The following is a 12,688-nucleotide window of genomic DNA, read 5'->3' as shown; positions in this document are numbered from 1 at the left end:
AATCCAAATACTTCACTCCAGGTCCTTTCTATGTGGGTAAATCTCAGTTACAGAAGCCATGGACATACCCTTCAGCTGGCTTTTCCCATAGCTTCACCTTCCCAGTTTCTTAATTTTGTAATAATAAGTCTTAAAAGTAGCAGAGGAAATCTGATATTGAACCGTAGCTTTTCATGATGTCTCTGTCGACTTGAGGAGCATATGAGATCAGAGTGGGGAGTGTGGGCATCCTGCTGGAAACCTCCCAGTTCTACGCTCACCTGGGGTCTGGTGCCAACTTTTTCAGAAATCAGTGCCCCTCATTTATGATGATACAGCTTTATGGCATAGTATCACTAATCCCTTAAGGCATGGCTTTTAAGAACACATGATAGGTGCTTACCTGCCATGTATGGTCAAGGTATAACTTCATCTTTCTCAGGTAGGAAAGTCAGTGTCTTCAGGCATTTGTCATCCTGGGCTTCGGTGCCCTGCAGCACCTTCTCCAGCCAGGCTCACCTTGCTCCATCCTCCACGGCCACATACATACACATTTGACTTTGCTTTTTTCTAAAACGAATATAGAGACTTAGATTTCCCAAACTAATGACACCCTTTTTTCTCCCAGCCTGTTTTGGACAGGATTATGTTACCAAATGTTGGGTTATACTACATGAAATTAATACTTTACATAAATGGAATTAAATCCTAAATCTCTCTGTGATTGAAGCATTTACCAAACAGATTCCCATCTCAGAATTAATACTTGATGTTGGTTAGTAGTTTGAATTCTTTGTTCCTTATTTCCTTACTCCCATTGTCCTTTAGTTAAAGGACTCTAGACTCATAATCCCATTGTCTTCTGTTTCCCCTGTTTTCTTTCTCCTCTTCTCTCCCGTCCCTTTAGGATTTGTCAACAGGACTCACCCAGAGGCTAGGTCATGGGTGTCCATACTTAGTGACTTGGAAACCAGGGCCAGCACCAGGGTGAGGCAAGTGAGGCAAGCGAGGCATCCAGGCACAAAATTTGAGTAGGCGCCTGTACCTGAGACCACGTCTGCTAAATGTCTTGGAGTCATAGAATATTAGCGTTAGATTATTATAAGAGGGTGAAGAAGGTCTGTTATGTTATAAATACCCAGTTATTAAAGTGAAAATGTTATATCATTCAGAAAGGTATATTCAGTGCAACCAAATTCCATAGAGACTTGAATATAAGAGTTGAAAACTTTATAGTTCTAGTTTGCTCCTTTAACTCCTATTTCCATTCCATATTTGCTATAGAATATTACCCTAACCTAATTTTTTTCATCTTTGAAGGTTTTTTGATTACCTTATCGTACTTCACTATCACAAAAATACATATTTAAATTAAAATTTAAAAATTTATATTTTATGGCCATAAGACTTTAGTGCTAAAACTTTTAAGTTATTCTTACATGAGTGATCAAAATAACAAACATTACAAAATTTATGAAAGTATAACATAAAAGCTAAAATGTTATTCATAAAAAGGATTTTTTTCACTTTGGCTGAGATATCTGAGAATGAATATCACACATTGCTAGAATGAGATAGGATTTTCAGTAACAGTTCTTTTTTTTTTAAATAGATTCAAGGATTTAGAAGCCTTGCTCATATTAATAGACAGATGGGAGTAGGAGTTCTGTGTTTTTTTTAGTATCTAGCAATGTCATTCGGTTCTTTGACCTTTTCCTGACTATATGTCAAAAATCAGATGGTAATATATTATCCGTCAAAAATAATTTTTTATGATCCATAAATTGACAACTCAGTAGGACTTCCTTCAGTGTTATTGGAAACAACATTGGAAAACTCTAGCTGCAGGAGATCTTGTTACCTTCCCTTGGAGTCATGGGCATCTGGGTCTCTGGGAAATGGAGTGGAGAAGCTTTACCAGGGTTCTCAACTTCGGTTTCTGTAACTGTGTCCTCTCACTCAAATATACCTTGCAATATTGAGAAGAGGTTGGGAAAACTGAAATATTTTCCCTGAAATGCACCTTGCCAATATAATCTTTTTTCATGAAATGCTTTTTATCTTACCGTGCAGTTTAAATGTTCTCCCTCAAAACCTCAGATTCATCGCATTCCCTTGATGCAGAATGTCTGCCGCATGACCTCAGAACCAGACGCATCCCGGGTCAGCTCATGATGTTATTTTGGGGTTCAGATAAACACGTTGGTATATGTCACTGTGACAACTGTCCCATTCTTGAATTCTAAATATAAGCCAGATACAGCTGTAGATAAGATTTGGAGCTTTGCCCAAACTGGTACATTATAAATACTGACTTAAGAGAAAGGAGGCAGAAGAAGCCAAGTAGTTAAACAAAATTTGTCATCTCTACCGCCTCACTCTATAATGATCTGAAATCAGAATATCCCAACAGGGGAGAAGTGACTGGAAGAGCTTCTGATGTCAGGTCTTTGCCTTAACGAAAACAGGCAAGTCGGGGAGCCATCCTGCAGAGCAACAGTGCCTTGATTTAAGAGGCTTCCTTGTACCAGTACTGTATTTCTAAACCTCCCTTCACTCGGTGCCCTGAAGGTTTTTACACATCAGAGCAAGACTGCTATACTAGAATTCAGGATGGTGTAAGGGGTGTCTCCACCCAACCCCAGGTAAAAGAAGGGCGATTTTAAAAGAAGACGTGGGAAAAGAGCAACAGTGTGACGTCCGACGCAGGTGTGTTCTTGGCCTGTCAGTTCTTAGGCAGGAGTGCGTGTGGAGGGTGAGCACCTGCAGATCAGTTCCCCTAAAGCATCCATCCCTGCCCACAGTCACGGGGTACCCTGAGTGACTAGTGTGGAGACCGTGGACCTGGTCCAGGCTTCCAGCCAGCACCTTAGTTGTCCTACCACATTCCCACCTAGTGGTTGTCCATCAAGAGGACTCACACGGCCTCCCAACTCTGAAAAAATTCAGCTACAAGACAGGAAGAATAGGAAAGGAATATCTGTTTATCTTTTCCCTCAAAGCTTTTCTTGTCTTTTTCTCCCTGTTTTTACCACTGGTTGCACCCAGTTGCCCACAGTGTGGTTCATTCAGTTCACATGCAGACACCCCTTGCCTGTGCATAGTTCCTTTGTTTCTGGGTGTTGTGTTCTCTGGGGCTGGCCTGTGAGAGCCAAGGAACAGTGGTGTAACCAACAGCAAAAGGCATCAGAGCAGCAGGCTTGTTCAGACTGCTCAACCAGAGTGGTCCCCAAGGCCTGACTTGCAAGGTCTTGGTGTGACTGCTCTGGGCATGACCAGTGTATTCAGTGGCAGGAACCTCTCGTGTGATGGTAAACTAATAGATGATAGACATCTTGTGGAGAGGGAAGGGACTGAGTAGCCCAAGATGGGAAGGAGACCTTTGGGCCCTCCAAGGCCCTTACATGTAAGAAGGGTGAAGTTTTACATCTCTGGGGCTGTTGTGGAGGGAGGATCCAGTGCCAAGCTGGTGTCACAGAAGGCACATCCAAGGCCCAGAGCCAAGGCTGCTGCCAGCGCCTGCCCATCAGTGAAGAGCCTAGAAGCCCACTTAGTGCTTGGGTCGCACACCTGGGTGAGGACCCTGCCCACCGGCAGACTTAGCTTAAGACCTAAGCTGAGCTGCTCTCTAACCCAGGTCTTAAATATTTGCACAGTTGGGCATTAACGGTGCTCGGCGTTATACATATAAGTTATTTTCCACTTCCGTTGGGATCAAACTTGGCCTTGTTTGTTTATATAGTGCTTAAGCGACAAAGCAGCCTTCTCTTTTTTTTCTTCTCAGTTTGTCGGCTGATGAGCAACTGCAATTAAGAGTTTCTTCAGTTTCATCATTAGTTGCTATTAATTTGTATGGATACATTTAAACTTTGCTTTTAGCTAGGTCACAAGATAGAATTGCCTGGCATAAATATTTAATTTTTCCAGCTGACTGAAACTCTCAGTGATAAAAGTATTCTAGCTCATGTTTCTTCCTGAAACCTGACCTTCATAATATGCATTGTTTGCTTTTCCTATTATTGGAATATATGCAGTACTAATTAGTATCTAACAAATCCAATACCAAACTTCATTGTATTGTAAGTAAAAACAGTGTCTCTGTGAATTTCCAAGAGGGAATGAAATATAGTTTGTATCACCGAGTTTTTTCATTACATATCCAGGGAACTGTAGACTTTAACAATTAAAATATCAATAACTGTACAGACTAATAGAGGCAAAAAATTGCAGGTCCATTGCTGTATTTTAAATAGCACGTTAGACTCTTCTGTGCAGTCAACGTGGTTTTTATGGCCATCTGGATCTATGTGTATATGTTCCCTCAGGCCTTTTTCTGTCCCTTGCACTCTGTCTGTTACCTGGGCCACAAATGTGCCTTTTCATTTCCTTGAATGCTTACATTCTGAGTTACTAAAAGAAGCAGGAAGGTGTTCAAATTATTCTAGATTATAAAATTGGATTTAAAGGCCCTTTCAGAATTTTGGGAGCTTTTCAAATGATTAAAAAATAGTCTGCCCATTGAATGGGTGATAAAACCATGTCCTTTTTGGTTTCCAGAGTTGACAAACCACTATTTCATTGACTTGCTGACTCATATGAAGTCTAACCAACTGGTGGTGAGCAGCCAATGGCTAGTAGACAACGTGACTGTCCCATTCTTGCTCGCATATTTTCTCAGGGAGATTATGTGAGGGTATGGCAACGTATACAGTGTCGCTATAGAGATGAAAGATTAAGTCCCTAGGCCTGGATTCCCATCTGAGCCGCCATAATGACAGAAACGCCAAACACCTTGTCACCCCCCAGCACGTCTCTTATTCCCTCAGTGAGTGTTTAATAGTCTAGTATTTTTTAGGGAAAAAAGTTCAGAATCAAACTTAGGTAAAGTTCTTCATTCCTTTAATGAGTAAATCCTTTAAAGTCCTTTAAAATAAATCTCACCCTGCTGTTGTGCATGACAAAGCGAAATGTAGAAAACGAGAGCAGAGCCAGAAATGGCATCATTTACATCACATACTGTCACGGGCAGGGCTCATGTCGCCACCCTGGTGAACCCCTGTCATCTTGGCGATTGGACGGGACAGCCAGCCAGCAGCGAGAGCCTCAGCAGCAGGGACTACATGATGCCTTCTGGCTGGGGCTCCAGGGGGAACAGGTGTCCTTCCCTCACTTCTTCACCTTTTAAGGTTGGAACTCAAGCCACGCTGCCATCTGAGTGGCTTCTCTGCAGCTCGCTGCTCAGGCGACAGGATGAGGTATCCCAGCCTTCAAAGCCGCCTTGCCTCTACATGGCCTTGGAGGACTTGGCAATCTTGAATGTACTATTAATAGTAATGATCATAGCTAACATTTATTGCTCACTTAACATATTCCTGACACTGTTCTGAGTGTTTTGTATGAACTAAATAATCCTGACAGGCCCTGTGAGGTACATAATGAAGCCCCCATTTGGCGGAGAGGTGAGGGACTCATAGTGATGCAAGCAAGCATCAGGTAGCAAGGGGCGTGTGCTCTCAGAGCCCACTCTTTTATTTTTCAATTGTGGTAAAACACAGAACACAGTATTTACCATTTTAACCATTTTTAAGCGTGCAGTTCAGTGGCGTTTGTACATTCACATTATGCTGCCGTTACCACCCATGTAACTCTTTTCATCTCGTGGAACTGACGTTCTGCACCCCTTAAACAACAACTCCCCACCTCCCTACACCCCAGCCCTGGCAGCCACCGTTGTGCCTTCTGTTCAGAAGGCGTTCCTTTAACCACAACGCTCTACTGTCTGGAACCCAGGACTGGACTAACCTGAGTATATTTTGTTGTTCTCTTTTTCCATTGTGCTTTTCTCTTGTCTGTTTTATGATGAGCATAACGTCAGCGTGTATGTCGTAAGGTGGTCCACTTTCTGCGGTGCAAGGTTGTCAGCTTCCCCATCCCTTCCTTTTGCCAGGCTGAAAGTGTTAGATTACCTGGACTACCAACTCCTAGAGTCAACCACTGTTAACTTTTTGGTGCTACTACCTTCTAATATTTGTCTATAAAACGTGTATTTTACAAAATTAAAATATTTTTGAACATGTTGCTTGGTAACCTACTTTTTTACTCATTTTGCTTTGTGAACTATGTGCATCATTAAACAAGAGGGTTCTGACTTCAGGGAGTTTGTATTCCCGTGAAAGAGTCAGGAGAGTCTAGTGCACTGTGATAAATGCCCAAAGAGGAGTAAACTCGGGGGGCAGTGGAAACATACAGGAGCACATAGGGCAGGGGTGCCTGCAGTGTGCTCGGCTCTCCCTGAGGTGATGAGGATGCAGGCGGAGTATAAGATACTATCCCTCACCTCAGGAATTGTAGTACTGTGTAGTTAGCAAGATAAGCTGGTTAGTACCCCTGACATAGCAGCAGGCTGTATAATCTGTGATCAGATGCTACATTGTGCGATACAGATTCTGGTGCTCCAGGAGCTGGAAGAGGTGAGAAATCAATGAGTACTGGAATAGTCGAGGAGGAGAGACTTGAACTCTCTTGAAATCCTAGCGGGGAGGAGATACAAGAGTTAAGTGAAGAGCGTAGGGCATGCCAAGTCAGAATTGGCTATAATGAGACTTTTAATCCAGTGTCTAAAACAGTGCCTGGCACCTAGTAGGTGCTAAATTAAATTTTTTTAAAGCTATTTTGAAACAGTTTTATTTCTGTATGCATATTCTGTACAGCCAAGTTGCTTTCGAGAGACAATCTTGGTGGATTTTTTTTGAGATATAATTGACAAATATTTAAAGTCTACATCAAGATGATTGGACATATGTATACATTGTGAAAGGATTCCCCCCATCAAGTTAATTAACACATCCAGCACCTCACATATGTATCCTTTTTTGGTGAGAACATTTAAGTTCTACTCGCTTAGCAAATTTCATTTATACAAAACAGTGTTATCAATTGTAGTCATGTCACCATGTTATACAGTAGATCCTCAGACCTTATTCATATTATAACTGAAAGTGTATACCCTGTTACCAACTTCCCCTATTTTCCCCACCCTGAAGCCCCTGGCAATGACTTTCTACTGTGTTTTTATTGGTTCAACTTTTTTTTTTTTTAAGGTTCGCATATGTGTGATACCATACCATGCAGTGTTTGTCTTTGTCTGTCTGGTTTATTTCACTTAGCATAAGGCCCTCCAGGTTCATCCATGTTGTCACAAATGGCCTTCTTTTGTAAGGCCAAGTAATATCGTGTGTGTGTGTGTGTGTGTGTGTATGTATTTGTGTGTGTGTGTATATATATACACACATAGACATATGCATGCACACACACACACACACATTTTCTTGATCCATTCATCCATTGACAGACACTTAGATTGTTTCCATTGTATATTCTCGGCTCCTTTAGCAAAAATTAATTGACCATAAATGCATGGATTTATTTCTGGGCTCTCTATTCCATTCATCTGCCTGTCTGTTTCTATGCCAGTTCTGTACTGTTTTGATTACTGTATCTTTGTAATACAGTTTGAAATCTGGGAGCATGATACCTCCTGCTTTGTTCTTCTTTCTCAAGATTGCATTGGCTATTCATGGTCTTTTGTGGTTCCATACAAATTTCAGGATTGTTTTTTCTATATCTGTGAAAAATGCCATTGGAATTTTGATAAGGATTGCATTGAATCTTTAGATCACTTTGGGTAGTTTGGACATTTTAACAACTTTTGTAATCCATGAGTGCAGAATATCTGTCTGTTTATTCGTGCTTTCTGTGGTTTCTTTCATTAATGTCTTACAGTTTTCAGTGTATAGCTCTTTCATCTCCTTGGTTAATTTTATTCCTAACTATTTTATTCTTTTTGATGATATTGGAAATGGGATTGTTTTCTTAATTTTTCTTTCTGATAGTTTGTTGTTGGTGAATTGAAACACAACTGATGTTTGTATGTTGATTTTGTACTATGCACCTTTACTGAATTCATGTATTAGTTCTAATTGTGTTTTGGTGGAGTCTTTAGGGTTTTCTACGTGTAATATCATGGCATCTGCAAATAGAGATAATCTTACTTCTTCCTTCTTGATTTGGACACCTTTTATTTCTTTTTCTTGCATGATTATGCTGGCTAGAACTTCAGTACTATGTTGAATAAAAGTGGTGAGAGTGGGCATCATTGTCTTATTTCTGATCTTATAGGAAGAGTGTTCAGCTTTTCACCACTGAGTATGATGTTAGCTGTGGGCTTGTCATATATGGCCTTTATTATGTTGAGGTATGCTTCCTCTATACCCATTTTGTTGAGAGTTATTATCATGAAAGGATGTTGAATTTTGTCAAATGCTTTTTCTGCATCTATTGAGATTATCCATCATTTTGTTAGTCATATATCACATTTATTGATTGGCTTGCATTGAACCATCCTGCTTACCTGGAATAAAACCCACTTGATCATGGTGTATGACCCTTTAAATGTATTGTTGAGTTCAGTTTGCTAATATTTCCTTGACTTTTGCATCTGTGTTCATTAGGGATATTGGCCTGTAATTTTGTTTTCTTTGTCTGATTTTGTCTTTGGTTTTGGTGTCAGGATAATGCTGACGTTGTAAAATGAGTTTGGAAGTGTTCGCTCCTCTTCTGTTTCTTTGAATAGTTTGAGAAAGATCCGTATTCATGCTTCTTTAAATGTCTGGCAGAATTCACCAGTAAAGACATCTGGTCTTGGATTTTTGTTTGTTGGCAGGTGCTTGATTACTGCTTCAGTCTCCTTACTAGGAATTGATCAGTTCAGATTTTCTATTTCTTCATGATTCAATTTTCGTTGGTTGTATGTTTCTAGGAATTTATCCATTTCTTCTAGATTGTCCAATTTGTTAGCGTATAACTGTTCACAGCATTCTCATGATCCTTTGTGCATCAGTTGTAGTATCTTCTCTGTCATTTATAATTTTACTTATTTGAGTCCTCTCTTTTTCTTGGTGAGTATAGTTAAAGACTTGTCTATTTTATCTTTTTTTTTTTTTTTTTTTTGTGGTACGCGGGCCTCTCACTGTTGTGGCCTCTCCCGTTGCGGAGCACAAGCTCCGGACGTGCAGGCTCAGCGGCCATGGATCACGGGCCCAGCCGCTCTGCGGCATGTGGGATCTTTCCGGACCGGGGCACGAACCTGTGTCCCCTGCATTGGCGGGCGGACTCTCAACCACCGCGCCACCAGGGAAGCCCTCTTTTTTTTTTTTAAAAACAGCTCTTAGTTGCATTTATCTTTTTAGTCTCTGTTTCATTTCTTTCCAGTCCGATCTTTGTTACCCTTCCTTTACTAATTTTGGACTTCTTCTAGTTCCTTGAGGTGTAAAGTTAGGCTGTTTGAGATCTATTTCTTAGTGTGTTTATTGCCATGAACTTCTTTCATAGAGCTGTTTTTGCTGCATCCTATAAGTTTTGTATGTTGTATTTCCATTTTCATTTGTCTCAAGATATTTTTTGATTTCTTCTTTGACCTATTGGTTGTTTAGTAGCATGTTTACTTTTCACGTATTTGTGAATTTCCCAGTTTTCTTTTTGTAATTTATTTCTAATTTTATAGCATTGTGGTTAGAAAAGATGCTTGATATGATTTCACTATTTTTAAATTTATTGTCTTGTTTTGTGGCCTAATATATAGTCTGTCCTGGAGAGTGTTCCATATACACTTGAGAAGAATTGTGTATTCCTTTATTGCATGGAATGTTCTGTATATGTCTCTTAAGTCTGTTGGTCTAACATGTTGTTTAAACCCATTGTTTCCTTACTAAGATTTTCTGTCTGTATGATCTATCCCTTGTTGGAAGTAGAGAATTGAAATCGCCTGCTTTTCTTGTATTGCTGTCTATTTCTCTTTTAAGATCTGTTAATATTTGCTTTTAGGTGTCCCTATTTTGGGTGCATAAATATTTATAATTGTTATATCGTCTTGATGAATTGACCCCTTTACATTATATAATGACCTCTTTGTGTCTTGTTACATTCTTTGGCTTAAAATCTGTTTTGTCTAATATAAGTATAACTACCCCTGCTTTCTTTTTGTTTCCATTTGCATGGAATATCTTTTTCTATCCTCTCATTTTCTATCTGTGTGTGTCCTTAGAGCTGCTGTGAATTTGTTAGAGTCAGCATAGTTGGGTCTTGGTGTTTTCTGTTTTTTGTTTAACCCATTCAGCCACTCTGTGTCTTTTGGTTGGATAATTTAGTCCATTTGCATTCAAAGTAATTACTGATAGATGTAGTTTCACTATTGCTCTTTTGTTCATTGTTTTCTGGCTGTTTTTTGTAATTCCTTTGTTCCTTTCCTCTTCCTCTCTTCCTTTGTGAATTTGATGATTTTCTGTAGTTGGTATGCTTAAATTCCTTTTTCTTTATCTTTTGTGTATCTACTATAGGATTTTTGCTTTGTAGTTACCATGAGGTTTATGTAAAACATCTTATAGTTATAACAGTCTATTTTAAGCTCATTACAAATTAACTTCAAACACATAAAAAGCCCTACATTTGTACACTCCCTGCCATTTTATGTTTTTGGTGTCACAATTTACATCTTTTTACATTGTGTATCCATTACCAAATTATCATAGTTATAGTTACTTTTAATACTTATATCTTTTAATCTTCATTCTAGAGTTATACATGAACTACCCAGCGCCATTACAACATTTGACTCTTTTTGAATTAAATAGTTGTGTAAAGAAAATGAACATGATTGAATGAACAGATTGGAAGTAGTGCCCCTTCCTTTGATGTTAAAAGAAAATCTAACTTCCCAGAAGCATTGGTAGGAGTACATATTGATAAAGGGTTGAAGGGTTGAAGGCATTCAGCTTGGTAGTAACTGTAAAAATTTTCACTGAGCACACACCTTTGACCCAGAAATCCCACTTACAGAAATTCACTTTATTTATTTATTTAAACAAATTTAATCAGTTATACATATACATATGTTCCCATATCCCCTCCCTCTTGCGTCTCCCTCCCACCCTCCCTATCCCACCCCTCCAGGCGGTCACAAAGCACCGAGCTGATCTCCCTGTGCCATGCGGCTGCTTCCCACTAGCTATCCACCCCACGTTTGGTAGTGTATATATGTCCATGCCCCTCCGTCGCCCTGTCACAGCTTATCCTTCCCCCTCCCCATATCCTCAAGTCCATTCTCTAGTAGGTCTGCGTCCCCATTCCTGTCTTACCCCTATGTTCTTCATGACATTTTTTTTCTTAAATTCCATATATATGTGTCAGCATACAGTATTTGTCCTTCTCTTTCTGACTCACTTCACTCTGTATGACAGACTCTAGGTCTATCCACCTCATTACAAATAGCTCAATTTCGTTTCTTTTTATGGCTGAGTAATATTCCATTGTATATATGTGCCACATCTTCTTTATCCATTCATCCGATGATGGACACTTAGGTTGTTTCCATCTCTGGGCTATTGTAAATAGGGCTGCTATGAACATTTTGGTACATGACTCTTTTTGAATTATGATTTTCTCAGGGTATATGCCCAGTAGTGGGATTGCTGGGTCATATGGTAGTTCTATTTGTAGTTTTCTAAGGAACCTCCATACTGTTCTCCATAGTGGCTGTACCAATTCACATTCCCACCAGCAGTGCAAGAGTGTTCCCTTTTTTCCACACCCTCTCCAGCATTTATTGTTTCTAGATTTTTTGATGATGGCCATTCTGACTGGTGTGAGATGATACCTCATTGTAGTTTTGATTTGCATTTCTCTAATGAGTAAAGACGTTGAGCATCCTTTCATGTGTTTGTTGGCATTCTGTATATCTTCTGTGGAGAAATGTCTATTTAGGTCTTCTGCCCATTTTTGGATTGGGTTGTTTGGTTTTTTGTTATTGAGCTTCATGAGCTGCTTATAAATTTTGGAGATTAATCCTTTGTCAGTTGCTTCATTTGAAAATATTTTCTTCCATTCTAAGGGTTGTCTTTTGGTCTTATTTATGGTTTCCTTTGCTGTGCAAAAGCTTTTAAGTTTCATTAGGTCCCATGTGTTTATTTTTGTCTTTATTTCCATTTCTCTAGGAGGTGGGTCAAAAAGGATCTTGCTGTGATTTATGTCATAGAGTGTTCTGCCTATGTTTTCCTCTAAGAGTTTGATAGTGTCTGACCTTACATTTAGGTCTTTAATCCATTTTGAGCTTATTTTTATGTATGGTGTTAGGGAGTGATCTAATCTCATACTTTTACATGTCCCTGTCCAGTTTTCCCAGCACCACTTATTGAAGAGACTGTCCTTTCTCCACTGTACATTCCTGCCTCCTTTATCAAAGATAAGGTGACCATATGTGTGTGGGTTTATCTCTGGGCTTTCTATCCTGTTCCATTGATCTATCTTTCTGTTTTTGTGCCAGTACCATACTGTCTTGATTACTGTAGCTTTGTAGTATAGTCTGAAGTCAGGGAGCCTGATTCCTCCAGCTCCATTTTTCGTTCTCAAGATTGCTTTGGCTATTCGGGGTGTTTTGTGTTTCCATACAAATTGTGAAATTCTTTGTTCTAGTTCTGTGAAAAATGCCAGTGGTAGTTTGATAGGGATTGCATTGAATCTGTAGGTTGCTTTGGGTAGTAGAGTCATTTTCACAATGTTGATTCTTCCAATCCAAGAACATGGTATATCTCTCCATCTATTTGTATCATCTTTAATTTCTTTCATCAGTGTCTTATAATTTTCTGCATACAGGTCT

General features: G+C 39.5%; 1 protein-coding gene across 1 annotated transcript in view; it reads left to right on the top strand.

Annotated features, from left to right (window-relative positions):
* Positions 1–12,688, top strand: part of OSBPL1A (oxysterol binding protein like 1A) — a 207,031-nt gene that overhangs the window by 169,692 nt on the left and 24,651 nt on the right. The window contains exons 21-22 of the mRNA XM_079718170.1: positions 2,053–2,142; positions 5,166–5,297. Coding sequence (XP_079574296.1) covers positions 2,053–2,142; positions 5,166–5,297 — 222 coding nt within the window. The remainder of the gene's footprint in view (positions 1–2,052; positions 2,143–5,165; positions 5,298–12,688) is intronic.

Source organism: Hyperoodon ampullatus (assembly GCF_949752795.1).
Source record: "Hyperoodon ampullatus genome assembly, chromosome: 13".
NCBI lineage: Eukaryota > Metazoa > Chordata > Mammalia > Artiodactyla > Ziphiidae > Hyperoodon > Hyperoodon ampullatus.
The sequence above is the reverse complement of the archived record's forward strand: the minus strand, read 5'-3'. Positions and strand labels throughout refer to the sequence as shown.